Below are 24,483 nucleotides of genomic sequence, written 5' to 3' on the forward strand. Positions count from 1 at the left end.
GCATTATTACTGTTCTCTAGCTCTGTACTCTTAGTTTTATTACTTCATGTAATCCATGTAAGGTCACTGTAAGGTAAGAACTCTCATTAACCTCAAATTACAAATAAAGACATAGAGGCTTCAAAGAACCTAAAGAAATATTCCCAAGTTATATAAATGGTGAGTGACAGAGCCAGGACCTGAACTTAGCTTGTGAGACCCCTGTGCCCTATGGTGTTACTCCTTCGTGGGTCTGGACAGTTAGTCTAGCACAAGCACCAGTTTCAGGGCACTGGTAGTTCAGAGTATGCTCTCTTGTGGCCTGAATTTCACCAGTAAATAGTATATTCTCTTTTGCCTTTAAGTTTTTTGACCAGGTACTAAATTAACTCATGTTTGTTTCAGTTACACCTTGTTCGTGTTACTTGACATTTCTAAAGATTTTGTGGCCAAATGAACACAGGCTCATTTTTCATTTTTAATATTAAAAGGAATCTGCTTTCTTAACCACTATTGAAGGTAGGAGTGGATTCTTTGGTGGTTACAGCTGAAACTCTCATCTGTTTTTTTTCCTGGTGGGCTTCCTGGTGGCTCAGAGGTTAAAGCGTCTGCCTGTGTCTGCCTGCAATGCGGAAAACCTGGGTTCGATTCCTGGGTCGGGAAGATCCCCTGGAGAAGGAAATGGCAACCCACTCCAGTATTCTTGCGTGGAGAATCCCATGGACAGTATTCTTGCGTGGAGAATCCCATGGACAGAGGAGCCTGGTGGGCTGCAGTCCACGGGGTCACAAAGAGTTGGACATGACTGAGCGAATTCACTTCACTTCACTTAGTATAATCACTTCCAAAAATTTTAATGGACTCAGTGAAGGTATGGGGTTAGAAATGGAATATGGAACATTTTGATTGACAGATTCCTGCTTAGACCTTGGGATGACTAAGTCACGGCCACTGCAGTGGCGGATATGATTTAACCACACACTCCCATTCACATGCTATATCTACTACTGTTGCTCTGCTTGTGCTTTATTTTTTGTTAAATTCTTTGCATGCAAAGATCTTGAGGAATTTGAAAGGCATTCGTGGCCTCTCCAAGTTGCATTTCAAGAACATCTTTACCACAGACTTCCTGTTGGTCTTGACTGGGCTGAGAGTCCTTGCTGAACCGACTGTGTACTGCAGCCCAAACAGAAGAAATGAAAGCACAGATACCTGCCAACGGTGATAGTTTAATAAAAAACATAAAGGTGTCTATGATGACCTCATTATGGACCTTCATTTAATCAGTACACATGGATGAAACTGTTTTGGGTAACATTTAATAAACTCTGCTCAAAGTAATTTTTCAGAAGGTGTTTTAAGATGTGTGAAAAGGGAACTCTAATCTGTCAAGTCCTCGCTTTGTGATTAGTTACTTAATAACAAATTTTACAACTAGTATACTTTTGTTTTTCTGAGGCTCTTTAGTAGTTTTAGTGTTTTTTTTTTTAAATAATACCATACGTAATCACTTATTCTTACGGCATCACTGATTCTTTGTTGTTCAGTTGTGTCTGGCTCTTTGTGACCCCGTAGACTGGAGCACACCAGGCTTCCCTGTCTTTCACCATCTCCCGGAGTTTGCCCAAACTCCTGTTCATTGAGTCAGTTTTACCATCCAACCACCTCATCCTCTGTTGTCCCATTCTCCTCCTGCCCTCAATGATTCTTAGCTGATTTAAGTCTTAAGTGATTCTTAGCTACACCTTTAAGTTAGATACAGGAATTAGCTGGCTTGAATTTTATTTAGTGATGCTGCACTAAAACTTGGAAATAATGTGAAGCCGAGACAGTCTCTCTAGTGTAAAATAGCCAGTTACTATGTTTACTTTATGTTAAATGGTGTGGGGGTGTGTGTGTGTGTGTGTGTGTGTATATATATAAATTTTTTTAAAAGGAGACAAAGCATTAGTCTCAGGTATTGTAATTTAATTTTTTTCTCTCCTCAACTCCCCTCAGCCATGTTAGATTTTTCTCAAATATCTCCTAAATAATTCTCAGGCATTGCTAATAGAAGAAATACAGTAACTGTCCTAAGAGAAAGACTCATTTGATATGTTTCAGGTTTTCCTTATACATGTATAAGAAAAAATTTAGCAACGTTAAAGTTCTTCTTGCATGTTTTGTCTAGTATCTCCATATTAAATGTCTGATCATTTCTGTAGAAATTTGCATGATTTCAGACTGTGTTACAGCCAGTGGCTTAATAGAAAACCCCTAGAAGAAGAGTCAAAACTCCAGAATTCTACATTCAACTCTTTTGTTCTGTCTTTGGACATGTCACTTCACTTTTATGAAATCTTTTTTTGCTAAATATACTGGACCAAATAATGTCTATATTTTTGCTCTAAAGTTAAGATATCCTCATCTCTGCTACATAGTACTGTGTTTAAGAATTTAATGTTTCTAGAGATTTTAATCCTCAATATAAAAAATAAAACCATCTTTTTTTTAATGTTTAATGGAGTCTGTAGTCTAGTATGATGCTGTGAAAGTGCTGCACTCAATATGCCAGCAAATTTGGAAAACTCAGCAGTGGCCACAGGACTGGAAAAGGTCAGTTTTCATTCCACTCCCAAAGAAAGGCAATGCCAAAGGATGCTCAAACTACCAAACAATTGCACTCATCTCACACTCTAGTAAAGTAATGCTCAAAATTCTCCAAACCAGGATGCAACAGTATGTGAACCATGAACTTCCAGATGTTCAAGCTGGATTTAGAAAAGGCAGAGGAACCAGAAATCAATTTGCCAACATCTGTTGGCTAATCGAAAAAGCAAGAGAGTTCCAAAAAGTACCTACTTTTGCTTTATTGACTATGCCAAAGCCTTTGACTGTGTGGGCCAGAACAAACTGGAAAATTCTGAAAGAGATGGGAATACCAGACCACCTTACCTGCCTCCTGAGAAATCTGTAAACAGGTCAGGAAGCAACAGTTAGAACTGGATATGAAACAACAGACTGATTCCAAACAGGAAAAGGAGTACCTCACGGCTGTATATTGTCACCCTACTTATTTAATTTATATGCGGAGTACATCATGAAAAACGCTGGACTGGAAGAAACACAAGCTGGAATCAAGATTGCCAGGAGAAATATCAGTAACCTCAGATATGCAGATGACACCACCCTTATGGCAGAAAGGGAAGAACTAAAGAGCCTCTTGATGAAAGAGGAGAGTGAAAAAGTTGGCTTAAAGCTCAACATTCAGAAAACGAAGATCATGGCATCTGGTCCTATTGCTTCAATGCAAATAGATGGGGAAACAGTGAGAGACTTTATTTTGGGGGGCTCTAAAACGACTACAGATGGTGACTGCAGCCATGAAATTAAAAGATGCTTGCTCCTTGGATGAAAAGTTATGACCAACCTAGACAGCATATTAAAAAGCAGAGACATTTCTTTGCCGACAAGGGTCCGTCTAGTCAAAGCTATGGTTTTTCCAGTGGTCATGTATGAATGTGAGAGGTGGACTATAAAGAAAGCTGAGCACCGAAGAATTGATGCTTTTGAACTGTGGTGTTGGAGAAGACTCTTGAGAGTCCCTTGCACTGCAATGAGATTGAGCCAGAGCATCATAAAGGAAATTGGTTCTTAATATTCATTGGAAGTGTTTGGTAGTTAGAATAGGAAACAGGAGTCCAGAATGGCTGTGGCTAAAAGACAAGGAAGGGAAAAGCCCACAAAAATAGAACAAAGAAAGGTGGAGGACTGGAGTGAGGACCTCAGGTAGAACATACAGACAGCACTCCTGGCTAGTGTAATTTACATAGGGCAGGCCCAGGGGGAGGAAAAAACATATAAAAAGAGGAGCCAAGGGGGCTGGGGGTCTCGCTCTCTCCTGCGCACACGCAGGCTCTGTGTCTTTCTCTCTCTCTCTCTCTCTCTCTCCCCCCTCTTCATGCCTTTTGGGTCGGCATGCCCTCACGCCTTGAGGATGTATTTTCCTTTATTTTCTAAATAAAACTGATCTGTCCGAGAACTATAACGTGGCCTGTCCGAGAGCTGTGACACACTGAGGGCTTTAATGTCCGTTGCTTCAAATCTTTGTTATGACGAGACAGAACCGAGGAGACTACACTCCCCTAACAGAGGGACTGATGATGAAGCTGAAACTCCCAATATTTTGGCCACCTCATGCAAAGAACTGACTCATTGGAAAAGACCCTGATGCTGGGAAAGATTGAAGGCAGGAGGAGAAGGGGATGACAGAGGATGAGATGGTTGGACGGTATCACCGACTCAATGGACATGAGTTTGAGTAATCTCTGGGAGTTGGCGATGGACAGGGAGGCCTGGCGTGCTGCAGTCCATGGGGTCACAGAGTCGGACACGACTAAGCAACTGAACTAGAATAGTCTAGTATATGCACAAAGTACCATAACATAGAATTTTTGTTATATTAGCAGATTATGGCCTTTTGTAACTTTCTAGACAAGATTTCAAAAATTAAGCATCCGCAGTAAGTTTGTGAAGATCATTCGTCATCATTACACTGAATGTGTGGTAAGTACTGGAGTGTACAGTGAAGGTAAAGACAAGGTGTCATATTTCAAGGAATTAAGCCAGTCACAAGACATGGTAACAGATGAGTATGTCTTGGTTTCCTCAGTATTGAGGAGAATGAGGCATATAATACAGTGTGGGCACAGGTGAGGGGTAACCAGCTCATACTAGAGTGGAGGGGATGGCTGGAGGTGATTTTCAGGCCTAGGTGATGCCCATGCAGTGTCTGAAGTGATGAAAAGTTAGATGAGTGGAAAGAGTGGTTTACCTTAACACAGGGATGGGAGAGCAGGACACTTTGGGAAATTGTTGAAGGTTGTGTGTGTTCATATAGAATAGGTGGTCAGTACCCTGAGCAGGAAAGGTGGTTATTGAGCCACAAAAGGCGCCAGGATTCTTGTCCTCAGGAGAAGAATTCAATCCAGGGCCAGTGATCAGAGCTTTTGTGTAATAAAGAAAGTGAAAGTGAAGTTGCTCAGTCGTGTCCAACTCTCTGCAACCCCATGGACTGTAGTCTACCAGGCTCCTCCGTCCATGGGATTTTCCAGGCAAGAATACTGGAGTGGGGTGCCATTGCCTTCTCCGATATAGCTACTAGCAGTCTGCTAATGAGAGAAAGGAAATGTCTCAAAACTCAGAGACTGGCACCAGGCCCCTCACCCACAACATGCGTTTTGAGATAACATTGGCACAAGGTGAGTTGTCCTGGGCCATAAAATGATTGACATGAATCTTGAAGAAAGGCAGGTTTCTAAGTAAATACAGAGTTTCATTAACATAGGAGACCAGTGTTACCAGTAAAACATACTGGTTTGTCAAGTGGGTTCTGAGTCTTAGGTGGAACAAACTTGAAGACAGAGTCTAGGGTAAATATATAGTTCATTAACATAGCTTAAGACAAAGATTTTCATTAGAAAAACACATTGGTTAGCTCAAGGTTTGAGAAAAGTTAAGTTCAGGTAGAACCAGGTGTAGTCATGGCAACATAGAATTTTAAAAGAAACCCCCTTTTAAATTTGTATAGAGAAGGGGAAAAAATAATAACACTGGTAGTTTGTTTCCTCCTGCCACTTAAGAGAGAGATTAAAAATGTCTGACACTTGCAGCTTGTTTCCTCCATTTGGAGACCCCTGGCCTTCCTGCCTGTTAGCCTCTCAAGCATAAACAACCAAGAAACTTGAAATTAGTCTTAAAGCATTAGGGAATCCCTGAGAGGAATAACCTGATCAGATATATTTTGCGGTATTTCTGAATGTCTCTTTTGAATCACAACAATCTTATATAGACTAAAGCATTCAACCAGCCCAGTGTTCAATAAAATCTGAGGTTCTGTGTGTTGTCCACTATTGTAATATTCTACATTCTGTGTCTTGGTAGCTCAGACGGTAAAGCGTCTGCCTACAATTGGGAGACCCAGGTTTGATCTCGGTTGGAAGATCCCCTGGAGAAGGAAATGGCAACCCACTCCAGTATTCTTGCCTGGAAAATCCCATGGACTGAGGATCCTGGTAGGCTACAGTCCACGGGGTGGCAAAGAGCTGGACACGACTGTGCGACTTCACTTTCACTTTTCTCTAATCCATAATACCTTTGCTAAGCCTTCCTGTTAGGTGTGATTATTCCTTTTAGCTCCAACTCCTTCACTAGAGCTAATCTTTAATTTCTTATGAACTTATTTCTGTATGCTTTGTTCTCTCTCAAGTTTACTCATTTGCAACCCTCTGTGAAACATGCTTGCTCTTATGCCAAACCTAATCTTGGATTGATATGTGTATATCCTGGTGTGTGTTTGAGACCTGTTCCTGATAGGGTTTTGCATTTAGAAGTGGATCAAAGGACACTGCTTCCTTTTTGGTGGATTTTGAGGTCTATGGCCTGAATTGTGGTTAGAAGTTAATGTCTTTCTGTGTGCTTCTGAGTTCTCTTGGTGGGTCCAGTGTAGCCCCCTGTCTATAAAGCCTTGGTGCTTTCACAAGAACTTTGCTACTGTCTGCCAGAGCTGGAGCTAATTTTTATTTAGCAATAGTGTCATTTTTCTTAGTCCATCAAGGCTCCATTTTTTGATATGAACAGCAATTAACTCTCAGTTTAAATAGGCATAAATGTGACCTTGTCCACTCCTTTCAGCTGCAGAATGGAGCTTTCCAAAAAAACAGTCTGAAGTGGCACGTATCTCATTTTTTCAGGTTTAGTGTTTGTAGTCCTGGGTCAGTAATTGACAAGTGATAGAAGTTGTTTACTGGTGATCTTGCCAGTGGGAGATTTTTCAGATGTCCTGAGTTTAATAAAGAAGAGATTGCTTTGTTCATTTATAGTCCTTATCACTTTAATCTGTTGGTATTAATGTCCACTGTCACTGATCTTTCTGTTGGTGAAGTGGAGAGAATTGAGAGCAGTTGTACTTTTGGACAGAAGCATTTAGACATACTTCTGTTAAAGTGATGTACAGGGATTTTAAACTTTATTATGTACCTGTAATAAAGTACCAGTTCTTGTCCATACTTTCATTCCTTTTAGTTCTGTGTATTTTTATTAACTTGTATTTTGACAGCCCATTCATAGTGTATGTGTTACTTTTCCTTGAATGTTTAATGTATAATTAGTTTTATTTGCTGATGAAGATGGCTCAGATGATAAAGAATCTGCTTGCAGTGTAGGAGACCTGGGTTCAATCCCTGGATTGGCAAGATCCCCTGGAGAAGGGAATGGCTACCCACTCCACTATTCTGGCCTGGAAAATTCCATTGACAGAGGAGCCTGGCAGGCTGCAGTCCATGGGGTCACAAAGAGTCTGACATGATTGAGTGACTGTGCATGCTGATGAAGAAGTGAGTTTTTAATTACAAGGAATATGCTGTGTCTCAAACTATTTCATTTTCAGGACATGATTACTTTGATAAATCTATTTTTATCTCTATTTTGTCCAGTCAGGTCTCTCTTGTGAAGAACAGCTTGAGAAGCCATTGACTAGAGCATTTATTGCCTGGTACTTCTGTCTCCCTTCCTTTCCCTTCAAGTAATTTCAGCATTGCTTGTCTTTGTTTATAATATCACTTGTACACTTGTGAGGAATTCCAGAATAAACCTGAGATATAAAATGCTATCTTTGGAGTAGATTGGTGTTCAGTGTTGTACTTTCTGTATCATCTTTAAATATTTAAATTGCAGACTCTCTGGCTGCCTCTTAAATTAGATCCTTCACTTAGTAGTTTTGACATTTCATAACCTTGCTCCTCAGGCATTAAATATTCACCTGTTTAAATGGCAGTGAAATGTAAAACCCCAAATCTATCTCTTAATGCAGTGATTGCAGATTGGAGAACACCTTGCATTTGGTAAAGGAAGAAGCTGTTTTGACCCTCCTGGAACATATGCTGGAGGTTCATCCTATTGAACTATTTCTAATACAGAAATAGCCATAAAACAAAACCATCTCGTGGGTCTTCTCCTTGGAGTGTTATTTTAGTCTTTGAAGAACCACAAAGACAGACTTAACAATTTGAAGTTTCGGATAGCCCTCGAGTCGTTCTGTAGGTAAAAATTAAAGCAGGGCACCAGTGAGCTCTAAATCTATAGAAAAATCAGAATCAAGAATTGCTGATTAAAAAAGACTTGCTGATAATTTTTGGATAGACATTTGGTCTAGAAACTGATTTGAATCTGCAAAGTACAAGTCCTTATCTCATTCATTGCAAGTCTTCTTCAGTTCAGTCGCTCAGTCATATCTGACTCTTTGCTACCCCCTGGACTGCAGCATGCCAGGCCTCCCTGTCCGTCACCAACTTCCAGACTACTCAGACTCATGTCCATTGAGTCAGTGATGCCATCTAACCATCTCATCCTGTGTTGTCCCCTTCTCCTTCCACCTTCAGTCTTTCCCAGAATCGGCATCTTTTCATATGAGTCAGTTCTTAGCATGAGGTGGCCAAAATATTGGAGTTTCAGCTTCATCATCAGTCTTCCAATGAATGTTCAGAACCAGTATCCTTTAGGATGGACTGGTTGGATCTCCTTGCTGTCCAAGGAACTCTCAAGAGTCTCCTCCAACACCACAGTTCAGAAGCATCAATTCTTTGGTGCTCAGCTTTCTTTATAGTCCAACTCTCACATCCATACATGACTACTGGAAAAACCATAGCTATGACTAGATAGACCTTTGTCGGCAAAGTAATGTCTCTGCTTTTGAATATGCTGTCTAGGTTGGTCATAACTTTTCTTCCGAGGAGTAAGCATCTTTTAATTTCATGGCTGCAGTTCTCATCTGCAGTCATTTTGGAGCCCCCAAAAATAAAGTCTGACACTGTTTCCACTGTTTCCCCATCTATTTCCCATGAAGTGATGGGACCCGATGCCATGATCTTAGTTTTCTGAATGTTGAGCTTTAAGCCAACTTTTTCACTCTTCCTCTTTCACTTTCATGAAGAGGCTCTTTAGTCCTTCTTCGCTTTCTGCCATAAGGGTGATGTCATCTGCATATCTGAGGTTATTGATATTTCTCCCGGCAATCTTGATTCCAGCTTGTGCTTCTTCCAGTCCAGTGTTTCTCATGATGTACTCTGCATATAAGTTAAATAAGCAGGTGACAATATACAGCCTTGACATATTCCTTTCCCAATTTAGAACCAGTCTGTTTTTCCATATCCAGTTGTAACCGTTGCTTCCTGACCTGCATACAGATTTCTCAAGAGGCAGGTCAGGTGGTCTGGTATTCCCATCTCTTTAAGTATTTTCCATAGATTGTTGTGATCTACACAGTCAAAGGCTTTGGCACAGTCAATGAAGCTGAAGTAGATGCTTTTCTGGAACTCTCTTGCTTTTTCGATCATCCATCAGATGTTGGCCATTTGATCTCTGGTTCCTCTGCCTTTTCTAAAACCAGCTTGAACATCTGGAAGTTCATGGTTCACATACTGTTGAAACCTGGCTTGGAGAATTTTGAGCATTACTTTACTAGCATGTGAGATGAGTGCGATTGTTTGGTAGTTTGAGCATTCTTTGGCATTGCCTGTCTTTGGGACTGGAATGAAAACTGAACTTTTCTAGTCCTGTGGCCACTGCTGAGTTTTCCAAATTGGCTGGCATATTGAGTGCAGCACTTTTCATAGCATCATACCTTGGTCTAAATACATTTTCTGTTTCTAGTCCTTTGAGGTGGAAGAAGAGGAAGAAATATTTTCCCTTTCCTGGAATGGAGGATGTTGCTGATAGTAGAATCCTCAATAGAGCAGGGGAAGGGGTTTATTTTAAATCAAAGAAAATAGTAAACATGTTTGTTTATCAAATAAAGGGGGAGAGATGGCACATTGGTTTGGGAGGAGAGCTGTTTTCTTTCCTTCATCTCTTGGATCTTCATCTTTTCATGTGTTTCCTTTATCTCTTGGAAGTGGGTGAGGGTGGGGTGGTGGTACATGGCTCATTTGATGGTATTCAAAAAATTAGAAAGTAATAAAACCAATTTCAGAATCCTAATTATGTATGCATAGTTCTCCAGTTAATTGTAATTACTGGCCACTCATCCTTTCTTGGAAAAAATTGCTTTAGAAAAATGTTAATGAAAAAATGAAATAAAATAACTTTTGACATAACTGTAATTTCTGTGCCATCCTGTTCTGCTCTCTGTCCTCATTTTCACTGTGTGTATATTTAAGAAACAATTAAGATTCATTTAATTTTTCTAATTCTCAGGACAAGTGCACTGAACTGGTTACTATTATGTGGTATCATGGCAAGAAAACTGGACAAGGAGACAAGGACAAGGGTTTCAGTTCAGTCCAGTCGCTCAGTCGTGTCCAACTGTTTGCAACCCCATGGACTGCAGCACACCAGACCTCCCTATCCATCACCAACTTCCAGAGTTCACTCAAACTCAAGTCCATCGAGTTGGTGATGCCATCTAGCCGTCTCATCCTCTGTCATCCCCTTCTCCTCCTGCCCTCAATCTTTCCCAGCATCAGGGTCTTTTCCAGTGAGTCAGTTCTTTACATCAGGTGGCCAAGGTATTGAAGTTTCAGCTTCAGCGTCAGTCCTTCCAGTGAATATTCAGGACTCATTTCCTTTAGGATTGACTCCTTGCAGTCCAGGGGATTCTCAAGAGTCTCCTCCAATACCACAGTTCAGAAGCATCAATTCTTCGGTGCTCAGCTTTCTTTATAGTCCAACTCTCACATCCATACATGACTACTGGAAAAACCATAGCTTTGACTAGACATACCTTTGTTGACAAAGTAATGTCTCTGCTTTTTAATATGCTGTCTAGGTTGGTCATAACTTTTCTTCCAAGGAGCAAGCGTCTTTTAATTTCATGGCTGCAGTCACCATGCAGTATTAAAAGGTAAAAAGATAAGACAGTGAAAGATGGACTCCCAAGACAAGGGTTTAGAAGATCAGAATTTTAATCCAGAGTTCAACAGTGTGTATAACATTAGCAGTGTTTACCTACCTTTTCTGTATCTGTTTCCCCAGCTATAAGATACTGATATGTGCCCTCCCTACCTCCCAGGGTTGTTGTGAGGCACAAAATACTGTATCTGAAAATGCTTTCCAAATGGTGAAGTCCCATCAGCCCCTGAAGTGTAAGTTAAGTGGAAATACTGTTGCTACCATCAGTTTCTGTACGATTGAGTCACCCGTGTCCTGCCTGTGGTGATAGGAACCAATTCTTTGGCAAAGTCAGTGCAAAACAGGGTTGAGATGGTTTTTTTTTTTTTAATTTTTTTTTTTATTTTTATTTTATTTTTAAACTTTACATAATTGTATTAGTTTTGCCAAATATCAAAATGAATCCGCCACAGGTATACATGTGTTCCCCATCCTGAACCCTCCTCCCTCCCCATACCATCCCTCTGGGTTGTCCCAGTGCACCAGCCCCAAGCATCCAGTATCGTGCATCGAACATGGACTGGCAACTCGTTTCATACGTGAGATGGTTTTTTATTGAGAGTTGGAGCCTTATTAGTATAGCTGTGTTCTGAAAATGCACCTGGGTAATCAGATAAGACGTACATAAATGATTGTTATGAAGGAGGAAACTTATACTTTAAGAATTTCAGAAAGAGGAGGTACAGCATGCCATGCAGGGTCACATGGGCAGGCCCCAGAGATGGCCAGGAGGCAGAGGGGAGAGGGCAGAGCGTGGCCTGGGGCCTTTCTTGGGGTCCTGGTGAAAAGCTAAGGACAAGGCAGGACAGGTAGACTGGGTGAGTTTAGCATTGGAGAATTTGAATAGTTCTTGACAGCTCTGGGCTCTAGGGGTGGTAGGGCTTCCCTAGTGGCTCAAACAGTAAAGAATCCGGCTGCAGTGCAGGAAACCAGGGTTCAGTCCCTGCGTCAGGAAGATCCCCTGGAGAAGGGTTTGGCCACCCACTCCAGTATTCTGGGAAATCCCATGGACAGGGTGGCCTGGCTGGCTGCTGTCCACAGGGTTGCAAAGAGTGGGACAGGATAGAGTGACTAACACTTTCACTTTCTACTTGATTGTCTGGTACCTGGCCCTAGGCTGATTCAGAGTGGGAGGAATATTGGCTTGGTCTGAGGATTTGATAAAGGAGATGAGGTGTGGCCTCTGGTTTGTATATCAAAGGTACCTCCCAGGGGAGTTGTTTGCTCTCTAGAATTAACTATTCCTGGGAAGGGAGGTCTCTCCTGGATCTAGGCCATAAATGCTAGAGCATTGAGAATTCAGAGGATAAGAAGATATAGTCAGTACAGGTTGGAATTAAAGAAGCAGTGTGAACTGAAGACCAGACACTGAAAGAAAAAAAAAAATGTGGATAACATGACTGACCCAAGTATGTTTTCAAAGTTTTTACATAAGCACTAAATATAAACCCGTTTTCCTAAATATATTTTAGGATAACTTTTAAAACACTCCACCCACACTCCTCTGAAATGCTCAAAGCAGTGAATGTCACTGCATGAGTAAATTATAATGGAGCACAGTAAGGGACTCAGGTTACCCTCAACTTTAATGGCCTAGGTCTTTACCTGCATTCTTAGATGTATTTAGAGGTGAATATTTATAGTATAGTCACCTGGGTTTTTAGGCTCTGTGCTAACAGAATTTTATGTGGATTAGAGATTATTTCATTATTCACAGGATACCCCATTTGCCAGACCATTGACAGAAATGGTTGAATCCTAGAGTGACTAACACTGATTCTCCCAAGGAATAATATAGATGTCCTGTGGTGATCATTTATATATTGGGGCTTCCCTGGTGGCCAAGATGGTAAAGAAGTGTAATGTATGTGCTCAGTAATGTCTGACTCTATGCGACCCCATGGACTGTAGCCTTCCAGACTCTTCTGTCCATGGAATTCTCCAGGCAAGAATACTGAAGTAGGTAGCCATTCCCTCGTTCCCTTCTCCAGGAAATCTTCTCGACCCAGGGATTGAACCCAAGTTTCCAGCATTGCAGGCAAATTTTTTTTTACCATCCAAGTCACCATGAAAGCCCAAAGATTGATACTAATGGTTATAATCAATAGGCAGAAGTTGACCTGTCATGGTAGTCCACCAAATGAAACCCAGAGCTAGACTCATTTGGCCATTTTTGTCAGTGGTCTGGCAAACGGGCTATGCTGTGAAGTTTCTGTCCTTGTAGTCAGTCTAGAAGAGCTTACTATTAAACTAAAGGAAATGGGGTCAAAATAGCACATGAGACTCAGAGCTGACTTAAAATTGGCAAAGAGATGTTATAGGCAAAGAGGTATCGATCACAATTTGGGCAAGATCTGAGTGACTTGATGAACTCTCCCTTGACTGCTGTGTGCTTTGTGAACTGTTGTGAATCCACAACAGATTGTGGGACCACTGGGGTACTAGATTGGCTTTACTCAGCAGATACTCTAGCACATGCGATGTGCCAAGATGATGAGGATGCAGTGATGAGAGGGGCAGCTCTAACTCCTTCCCTCCTGGAGTGTATGTAAGGTGTGCTGATGATAAATACACACGGGCTTATTCTGTCTTGGTAGAAGTTTAGACACTCTATCTCAAAGGTGGGAAGCCTTTTGAAAGGGCATGTAAAGTCAATAAATCAATAGATGGACTTAAGACCTTTTTAATCAAGATTGAAGAGATTTGTGGATAAGACAACAGACAAAGGGTGCAGGAGATACAGTCCATGCATACATCTGAGAAGTTAAGGATGACGCTATTTTTTTTTTATCATGATAATCTGCTTCAAGATGTTTATTTACAGTGTGTTTATTAAATAATACAGGGTTTAACTGAAATTGCTAAATAATTTCAGAAAAGGGCATATTTAAGTTCTTTAGAAAGTTTGTATGGTCCCCCACCCCCGGTGAAATGGGAGGTCCAAAAACAGGTCACACCAATGTGTCAGATGAATTTAGAATCCTTAAGCCTGAGCATTCAATTGAGCCTAAATCGCTATTTTAGGAGGTTGGCCCCCTGGAGGACAGCTTATTACCAGGAGTCCTCTCTGCTGTGTGCACCACTGGTCAGTTTTGAACACTTACACACCTGGGGTAGATATGCCCTTCTCTTCGCCCAGGGAAATGGTGTGTCTCTTGTCAAGAGTTTCTCCAGAAAGGAGTGAAACAGTTCATACTGGACACGCTTGAATGTCTTGTTGTATGCTCCTTATGGAAAAGCTAACTTGAGGCAGTTTTCGAATTTTGGAAAGAAGGTCACTGAGTGTGCATGTACATTTCGCTACTCTTTTCCAGGTTTCCTATGCTCGCCCAAGTTCAGCTTCCATCAGAGATGCTAATTTATACGTCAGTGGACTTCCAAAAACAATGACCCAGAAGGAGTTGGAGCAACTTTTTTCACAATATGGACGCATTATTACTTCTCGTATTCTTGTTGACCAGGTCACTGGTAAGTAGGCAGCCTCTGCTCTGACTGGCAGATGGTGAAATAGTCTGCCTTCTCATACAGAAGTCTTGCCTCTAGAATACATCAAAGGTATATCTATGGGCCAGAAAATGCAATTTTCTGCTAGGATTGTTCATAGATATGCATGGGTAAGCATAGATACTGTAGTGAGCAAGCTTGAGTCATTTCCTCCCCAGAGGTGCAGGTTTGGAGCCTGTTTTGTGGCTTATAATAAATTTATAATTATTGCATATAAGTTATTCAAAATAATTATTACAAATTAATAACCTTCATTTCTAAGCTGCTGCATGAAAAAAGCTCCCAACCTCCTTATGAAGCATTAAGTAACAGTCTTACTCTTTGTGAAAAACATAGTTTAATGCTGCTACTTCTCCAAGGGAGAACTCCACTACACCTACACTAGTGATTGCTGTTCAGACTTTCCAGGTCCATGCTGTGTTGTATAGGCATGCATAAGAGTTTGAAATTTTAAGTGTTAAAAATTAATTTTAATCTCATGTTACTTTTAACCAAACCAAAATAAGAAGACCAATATGTTTATTAAAAACTTTGTGTGGAAGGGAGCTCTTCTGCTAAAGCTTTCAGTTAAAGAAAAACTAGCAATACAAATTTGATTATGGATCTTAAAAATAAAGTAAAGTTATATTTTTCTATTATAAAAGCAATATTCTTTTTAAAACATATTAAAATTAAAGAAGCATGCTAAGGAGGGAGAAAAAAATCACCTGTAGTGCCATATACTAAAGCAGTCACCTTAAGATTTTGTGAGTAGTCTTTTCTTTCTTTCTTTTTTTTTTTTTTTTAAAGAAAATAGGTTTTTTTCTTTTCTGTGTGATTCTTCTTTCTGTCTTCCCTCCTTCACTATCCCTGTTGTCTTTCTCTCTCCTTCTCTGTCTCTCATAATTAGAGTCCCAGTGGAAATAGTTGTGCATTATAATTTGTGATTATATTTTTTAAGAAACGATGGACCACTTTTAATTCTTCAACTGATGATCAATTTAGTTGATCTGAACTTAATCAGAAGCATCCTTTGTTATGTTCCTCTGTGCTGGTCATGAGCTTCTTAGAGAGTCTGAACACCATACTTCTGAGCTCTGAGTATAGTGGTATCTGCCATCATCCATATGCTTGGGAGAGGGGCCTGTAGATTTTACTGTATGGAGAGAATTAGTTCAGTGAGGGTATATAAAAATGTGATCCTCTTAGCTACGTTTCATGGTTTTCATACATTCTATCACAGTGTATTGTACACACAGATGGCAAATGAGGTTGAATAGAAGTCCAGGCCTAACAGTCCAAATATATTTGTTTAGAGCAAAATAAAAAGGCCTTTAGCTTTGTTTGTATTCATGCTTTTTAATTCATCCGTTCTCAGTGAGGACCTGAATCAAAAGTCAGTTTCACCTGTGATGCAGAAAGCCATTTCTCAGCTGCAGGTCCATCCTGAGGGTGTAGGCTCACAGGTAGACTACCTAGCTACCTCCTGATTGAGTCAGTGTTTCTCAAGTGTGGTTCTGCACCTGCAGCAAAAGCACCCTCCTGAAACTTTGTTAGAAATGTGGGCTAGGGCCCCAAAACCTAGTGAATAAAACTCTTAGAGTGGGCATTTTACCAAGCCCTTTAGGCTGTTCTGATGCATGCTCAGGTTTGAGGACCATAGGTTTAGGTGACTCATCCTAAACAGGCTGTTTCACTGCCCATCTAAGGCTTTCCTTATGGAATAATAGTTTTAGGGGTTATTCATGCTTGATAGATAATGGAAAGGATAGATTTGGTGTCATTTCACCATTTCATCTTTACACTTAAGACTTTCAGTATGAATTGTCCACTTGACCTAAAATGAAAAATCCTGCAATTTTGTTATTCAGCCATCAGGTGCATGCAGCATGTATGTGCACGTGCAGTAATGTGCACGCAGCAGGTATAGTGTAAAAATGGGGAAGGTGAAGTGATAGGGGCTGAGATAGTGCATATGGGGAAAAAAATGCCTTACCTACCTTAGAATAAAATTCTGAGCCATTCACTTACACAGTATTGATTATACAGTTCCTATAAATCATAATGGTCTAATGCTTTTTCTTAGCTTATCTTTCTTAATTGCTTCTCACTCTTCCTCATTGACATACTCTGAATCATCTATTTTTTCCTGCTGCTAGTCCCAAGTTAGTACTGCTACTACTGATTTGTTTTGCCAAGAAAGTCTTTCCGTATAGCTGCTGATCCCATGATGGCCAGCTCTGGCCACCCCAAAAAGTCTGTTAAGCTAATTAAATGGAATGGGTTTCTTGTTGCCATTTCTCAAAAGCTGGGCAGGTACTTGGCCATCCTTCTGCTTCCCCCCTTCTGGTCTCTTAAGGCGGGGCGAGCGTGAGCTGGGGAATAGCATTCTGTAGCCAGAAGTAATGCTGCCAAAGAAAGTAAGCTTTGAGGCTTACTTCTGTCTTGTTTAATTTTACTCTTACCTCCTCCTTTCCCTCTTTTTCTCCATATAATATTATTTCTCTAATAAAGAAGAGTCAGTTAAAAGCAGTGGGGGAGCTTCAGGGAACCAGAAAAACCTCTTGAGGCATTTCTCTCAAAGGGTCGGTAGCCTGTATAATTAAGTAGAATTTTACTATTTAAAAGTGTAGCTGAAATATGTTTTTCTACCCCTGTGCATATATTTTTAGCATAGCTTTTTAGCATTTTTAGCGAATGCTTGGTTCTCTTCTCCTCCTTCCAAGAGAAAGAGCTCCTGTGCCCTTTTTTCTGAACTGTTTGTCGAGTAGCATAGTTTGAAAAGTACAAGTCAGTCATACAGTTGACATCATTAAATAATGCATGAGAGGGAGAGAAGAAGGTGGGGAAAAGAAACGTGGACATACTTGTGTGCTTTCTTCTTCTTCATGGCTTATTGGTAGCATGTGGTAATGGACTTTAAAGTGCATTAATTTAATTAATGCATTTCATGTATTTAAAAAATACAAAATTGTAATGCTAGACTGAATTGCTACTAAGCAAAGGTGAAGCTTTTCTCCTGGTGTGATTTTTGTGGCAGATGTTACATGTGGGTGAAAACATGTTCTTGAGAAGGGAAAATTAATGTATCCTTTCTTCTCTCCCTCCTGTCTCCTTCCACTCCCTCTTTCCCAAATCCTTACCCACATCTACCTTAGGCATATCAAGGGGTGTAGGGTTTATTCGATTTGACAAGCGGATTGAGGCAGAAGAAGCTATCAAAGGCCTAAATGGCCAGAAACCTCCTGGTGCCACAGAGCCAATCACTGTAAAGTTTGCTAATAACCCAAGCCAAAAGACCAATCAGGCCATCCTTTCCCAGCTGTACCAGTCTCCAAACAGAAGGTATCCAGGACCACTAGCTCAGCAGGCACAGCGCTTTAGGTAAGTCCAGTCTACTTCTTATGCCCAGCTGCTCAAACCAGAACTCTCAGGTTCGCTGTCCAGCACTTTTATTATAAGACAGGATCTCTGGTTTGCTATTATTGTTGTTTTCTTTCTTTTTCTTATGGGCACAGGGAAAGCCTACTTGGGGTATAGTGTCTTTTGCGGAGTATCCAAGGTGGGGGCGAAAGGTCAGTAACCTGCGGCAGGCAGTGGTTCTCAATCGGGAATAGTTTTGCTCCTCTGGGAGTGTTGGCAGTGTTTGGAGACATTGATGTCGGCATCAGCTGGGTGGGGATGACTGGCATCTCAGGGGTAGAGGCCACGGGTGCTGCCCATCATCCTGCAGTGTACAGTAGTAAAGCCCCCCAACACCAGGGGACTATCTGGTCCCAAACGTCAGTGGTGCTGAGGCTGAGAAACCCTGACCTGCAGAATACTGGGGGTCTTCCTAATTGTTTCCATTGCTTCTGATTTCCCTCTTTTCATTTTTTACTTGAGAAGGGCTTTTCCTCGTGTTTTAATTTTTAGGTCAAGCTCTTTCAGTTACTTGGTTTTATAATATGTGCACAACTAAGGATATATAACTTATATGGTTACATTATGTTTTTATAACTAGATTCATCTTCCCGTTTTAAGTTTTTAATCTTTGCAGTTTAGAGGTTGGCAAACCCCTGTAAAGGCCCAGATAGTAAATATTTTAGGCTTTGTGGTCACAGTATCTGATGCATGTCTTAAAAAAAAAAACAACAAAAAAAAACCAACTCTTTAAAAATGTAAAAACCATTCTTAGCTCTTGGGCTATAGAGAAACAGATGGCAGTCTGGATTTGGCCTGTGGGTGGTAGTTTTCTAACCTCTATAGTCCATGGAATGACCATGCATTTTTAGTCCAAAGAAGACATTCTATCTCATAGATAGGTTAAATATTCTAATTTTTCAAATTTTATTCTAATACTGGGGCACCAACCAAATCTAGTCATTTTTTTTAAAAAAAAAAATCCTTAATCTGCATGTGAGGAGAATGGTGACTTTTAGATGTTAAACAGAGCACAGATACATAAGTAGTTTTTATTTTCTGGAACATTTTTAAGATCCTTTTTTGGCCATATGGTATACTGCAGCCATAATGCCATCTAACATCCATGCTAGTATTTTTTGTTCTGTTCTTTATTGCAAGTGCATTATTTGCTTGCTGGGGCATAGTAGTTAATTATCAAAAATATTATCACAAATTTAACTTAATAAACAAAGATTTATATGTTTTCTAGCTTATATCACGTGCATTTTTTTTTTCCACTCGGGTATTTAGAATGCTGAAGAGAGTAAAGATAAAAATCACTCAAATGTTTTATTTAAACCTCAGTTACCTCACCTGAGGTGTGAAAGAGAAGTTTTCTGTAAATATCATGTTCAGTTCCTACTTGAGGTGGCTTTTGCCTTGGGAGAAAAAGTTGTACTGTCAGGAGGCTTCATCTGGAACTGGATGACTTGGTACCCGGTTGACTGAGCCTGGCGATCACTTTGCTCTGCTTCAGCTTTGCACGGTTAAAAGGCATTGGCAGAAAGGAAACACTGCCACTTTTGTCTGTGGTGGTTGGTGGTAGTGATTGGGCTGGAGGAAGAGATGGATGGAGCTGCCTTTGTGGAAACAGAAATTTCACAAAGTCGTTTCTTAGCTCTGCTTGTAGGTTTCTTCTGTGGCATCTTAAGTGGGTAAACTTTTTTTTTAATTTAGCACAGACATGAATGAAGGAATTTTAGAGATTTTTCTTGGGCAGTCTATCCAGTTAACCCCAGAGCTCTTTGAGGCCCAGTAAAGAATTCTGATCTTAGGTACAGGAGAGTTCATTCTTACTGGTTGATTTTAACACTGAAAATACCACGTTAGATGTTAGAAGCAAGCTATGTGAGTTTAAATCGTTATTTTTGATGTTTCCTAATTTAAGCTCTGGTTTTTGTCTTATGGTAGTTATTGAGTAAAACTATGCTTTTAAAATCAAGATTGAATTCTGAGAAAGGCTGGGCAAGAGGACTGAAATGATAGTATCTTCAGGAGAATGCCCAATTACTGAAATGGCAAGACTTGTAGGGGACTCAGATATTAGGTTGTCTAACTATTTTATCTGTTCTCAATTTGATCTACCCCCCCCCCCCATACATGGTATGTGTTTTTTTTTGTTGTTTTTTTTTTTTTAATTAAAAAAATTTTATTGGGTAAAACTTTACAGGTTGTTCTGATAGTCAGACTTAATATTTTTTTTAAATATTGCCCATTCTGTGCTTTTATCATTTAGTTCCATCTGTAATTAATTTAGAGATTCTTCCTTTCCTTCTCTCCTATTAAAAACTAATTTTGGGAAAAGGGAAAAAGAGTTGTCTGTAAATTTTAAGGGAAACTTGGTTTCAGAAAATGAGAAAGATGTTTATTGTCCTTTCAGATTCTTAACTCTTGTGTCTGTCCCCTCACTTCCCATTAATCCATCTTCAGATAATAAATTATGAACTAGTCTTTGAGCTCAGTGAAGGCGTTTGGTCTAGATTCAGTGTTACAGGAAATTGAGAGCTTCTGTTCTTAGAGTTCAAGTTTAGCCTGATGTGTGTTTGGCTGTTTTTCTTTAATATCTCTGAACCTGGTCTGTTATTACCTTGATTTTTTTTTCCCCTTCCTCTATTGAATTAAGGTTGAATCTTCTTCTTTCATCTCATGAATGAAGGACTGGCTTGCTTTGTTGGTATTTTGCTCTTCTGTACTTCAGGCCTGGTTCATTACTTAGAGCTTTTGTTCCTCATATCTGTGTTCTAATGCTCTTAGCCTTGAGTTTGTCAGCTTCTTGCCGAAATTTAGAAAATTTGCACTATGTTTTTATATTATTATAGTATCTCGGTAGTTGAGAGAGATTGGAGAATACAAGTTATAAATATTAATAGGGATATTTTTTAATATTTATAAAATGTACCATATCTTTTAAGGTTAAAAAATTAAAATCTATGTAGTAAGGGTTAAGTTTAGAAGTGGACTTATGGTGTTTATGGCTCAGTCAACCTGTATGAATAATTAGAAAATTATTTTAACATGAGCACTGCTGATCTAATATGCTTACCTAATTGACTGCAGTTTTCAGAATAAGACCAGCCTTATTTATTTGGATGGCTACTGTGAGTCCCTTAAGTATATTCCTGGGATATGGTATCTGAATTAAACTTCCAGCCAAAGTTTTTTCCATCTCTCTTCTTGTGGAGCAGCCTTAGTTTTATTAAATGTGATCTAGTCTAACGGCCTGTGTGCCTGCTTCCAGAAGCCTTTATGCATTTTTAAAGGAGCGTCTAAGTCAGCCCTTGAGGTTCATTTAAGGCATGTGCCGCTTGCACGGTCACAGCTCCTTTGGGGAAACACTGGTATCAGTCCTCCTGAATAATTGTTTTCTCTTTTGAAGGAATTAGATAAGGTGGATTGATGATCTTGTTGTGGATTAACTTCAAAGCAGTCTTGGTTGGTGATCTTTAGAGAGGTTTTGAGAACCACTGTTTGTAGAGTTCCGAGTTTTATTTTCTTAACCCATTAACAATCTGTTTATATTTTTTTGTTTCTGACTTGGACTGACATTTCCCTTTACCTGCATGTAGACCCTAGCATAGTCTGTCAGCTGAATTTCTTAGAAACGAGGCACATATCTTCTTTTTATTCTCTACTTATAAATATCTAGGTTCGAAATGGGAATATGTTTCTATTCAAAATATTGCCCACATAGAGTCTGAAACGAGGCATATAGTCATAAACTATATGCACATGGGGGCTTGTGCTGGTACATTCATTAATTCATAAGCCTGAATCAAACATAGTAAAGATAAGGATGAAATAAACAATATATCAGTGTTTTGCTAATTATCATGCTGACTCATTTTTCACATATGTAATTAGTAAATATTGAGTAATACACCTTTGAAGCAAGAGTCATAGAATTACGATCTTGATCATTTGACATTTCTTGACTGACTTCATGTGAGACATGTTATCTTATTTTGTCTAACCTCAGTGTAGCCTATCCTAGGAGCAGCAGGAATAACCAGCCTTCCTTTTTCTTATTTACTCCAGCTGTCCTTACAGGTGTCGCCCTCGCTCACATTATGACGGTGATGATGATATTGATGTTTATTTGCAGGAATCTCTTTTAATCTACCTCTGCTTTGAGGGTTGTTGTAGTTGCAGCAGGGTTTCCCAGTCTCATCCTTCAGATCCACTTGGCCTGTTATTTGTGAGTGGATTGTGTCCACGCTGAAGGACGGTGGCTGTGTCCCTGTCCCTTTGAGGACCGCCAAGTTGTCCCTCAGGAAAGTATGTGATACGTGGGACTGATGAGGCTGTTGGGTGCAGTGTGTTGATTCGGTAGGAATAAAGATTATTTTAAGATGAAGAGTGTATTTTTAACAGACACTTGAATGTGTATTGGCCACACTGCTGTACATCATCAGGCACGTCCCCCTGGGTCATTCTGGAGGCCACTAACTTAGTCTCCCTTAAAAATTGGTTTCTGTCATTAAAAGAGCATATATACAAAAGGTGGCTGTCTCTGAACTCTGGACAGACCGAGGAGAAATATATGATTCTGGAGAGTGATAGTGGTCCTTGTGTCTCAGGTAACCACCTGGTTGACAGTTTTCCAGCTGCTGCGGGACTTGGGGTACATGCGGGCCCATTGGAGCTCACACGGCCTTCTCCCAGCCCCCATTGGGGTGCTGAGAGCAGGGAAAGCCACCAGGTTCAGCTGCGTGCAGGCAGGGCTTTTCAGCATTGCTGGGGTTCTGATTCTTAGGTGTTGTATTCCTCCCAGCTCTCCTTGTTGATGGGAGAGGAGGGAGGGTCAAGAAGAGCAAGGAGGGGAGAGAGAGAGTTAAGTAACTTCTCTTGAATTCCATAGGACTGATTTTTTCTTAAAATGGATATTGAGCAAAGATATCGGTGGTCAGGATCATGGTGTCATATAGGGTTTCACAGGTAGGGTAAATATGAGGCCCGTTGAGAGAGTCCTCAGAGATCCTAGTATAGATGTCTCTTGCCTGGAGAATCCTGGGGTGGGGAGTGACAAATGAGATCTCTTCCTTTAACACATGTAATTCACTTCTAGGGCAGTTCTGGTTTCTGCCCTGTCTTGAAAGTACTGGAAACTCACTCGGGAGTTTCCTGTCTCTGGACTTTGGGCTGGTATCCTAGCTGATGGTGGCAGAGTGTGCATGTTAATGTGCAGAGATGATGTGACTCTGCTTTGGTGCCTCTGCTTCGGGGTCATTGAGTGCTTTGGAAGGAGACTGCAGTAAGCTGCTCCATTCCACATTCGCATGCCAAATGCACTCTGTATTGGTCATTCCAGCATTTTTATTAAATTATCTGTACCATTACTTTATGGTTGGTGGTTTTGTTGCATCCCTATTTCTGGTATTTGTGGCCTTTATTTTGGAGTGCAAAGGTGTGGCATCTTTGACCAAACAAAACCCTCCCACCCTCCAACCTCTTTTCCCACACAGGTGCCCACTCCCTTGCATGTGCAGACAGGCCCCCCAGCCTGCCTTCCTAATAGTTCTTACTCTGGATTAAATAAATAAGGATGCTGGTGGCAGCCTCATTGCTTTTATTCAGTCAACAGATACTGATGGTAAACCTGCTGTGACCCAGGCTATGGTCCATGCTTAGTAATGTCCCTGCTCCTGAGAGGGTAGGAGGGACAAGATACACACACCACAAGGTACTCGTCTTGGGGTTTGTTCCTCTCTTTTATTGAAAAGATAGTTTGCATTACATCAGCTTGATTCTTTTCAGTTTTACAAAACACTCAAATGTGCAGAAATAATTGGGGATAGGAACATATATCTACCTGATCTCTTAGACCTTGAGTAGTAGCACTGGACTTCTTGTAGAACAATCAAAATAAACATCAGACTGGGATCTGATTCTTGCTTTATTGCTCAGTGAGTCTGTAGTCTTAGGTTCTGTAGACTTAGTTGAGCATATTGAGAAAGGGGAGGTTTGGCTGAGGTTGTGTATAAGGTTCTTTTTATCCGTACTAGTCACACTTTGATTTTTAGAAATGAAAGTCCTTTGTATTTGGGAGGTTTAAGGGGAATTATGAAATTCTGTGTAAACTGCAGAATTTGAGTGTCAGTGCCACTGCTTTCTAAACCCTTTGGCCTTGGGCGAGTCCCTTCATCTGACAGTACTCAGGAGCCAACAGCTGTGAAAGCTAAGAGTAACAAAGACTATGTAGATGTATGTGGCCTGCTTAGACCTTGCCTGCAAAGGTGAGAACCCAGATGCTAACTATTTCACAGCCCCCGCATTTCCTCTCAAAAGGGTTTTCTGAGGTGACCAGCAGTGATTTCCCTGCATTGCACTGACCTAGAGATTGGAAGAGCTACTGTCGTATGGCAGTGGTACCCATTTGCTCAGAAATGTAAGAAGACCCTCTATTTTGAGACTTCACATACAGTTAACATATAAACAGCCCCCTTGGAAGATGGCAGTAACGAGCCCAGCTTTCTTGGACCTCAAGGGGAAAAGTTAAAAACTGAAGTTTGCTGAATGTGTGTTTTGCAGGTTGGACAATCTGCTCAATATGGCTTATGGAGTAAAGAGGTAATGATAGAGGTTCATGACGCTCATAATCCCTTCCCATAATTGACTAGTTTCTTTGATTTGGGGAGTGACAGCCATCATAAGTTT

General features: G+C 40.5%; 1 protein-coding gene across 22 annotated transcripts in view; it reads left to right on the forward strand.

Moving 5' to 3' along the window:
* ELAVL2 (ELAV like RNA binding protein 2) overlaps positions 1 to 24,483 on the forward strand; it is a 142,285-nt gene that overhangs the window by 114,573 nt on the left and 3,229 nt on the right. For 16 of the 22 annotated variants that reach the window (XM_055577887.1, XM_055577883.1, XM_055577892.1 and 13 more), the window contains 3 exons: positions 14,217 to 14,370; positions 17,544 to 17,769; positions 24,358 to 24,396. In XM_055577887.1, coding sequence (XP_055433862.1) covers positions 14,217 to 14,370; positions 17,544 to 17,769; positions 24,358 to 24,396 — 419 coding nt within the window. Of the gene's footprint in view, positions 1 to 575; positions 1,001 to 1,036; positions 2,443 to 7,451; positions 7,639 to 14,216; positions 14,371 to 17,543; positions 17,770 to 24,357; positions 24,397 to 24,483 lie in introns of those variants that run through there. The other 6 variants (XM_055577879.1, XM_055577881.1, XM_055577895.1 and 3 more) reach the window with 5 other exon arrangements.

This window comes from Bubalus kerabau, chromosome 4 (genome assembly GCF_029407905.1).
Source record: "Bubalus kerabau isolate K-KA32 ecotype Philippines breed swamp buffalo chromosome 4, PCC_UOA_SB_1v2, whole genome shotgun sequence".
NCBI classification, from domain to species: domain Eukaryota; kingdom Metazoa; phylum Chordata; class Mammalia; order Artiodactyla; family Bovidae; genus Bubalus; species Bubalus kerabau.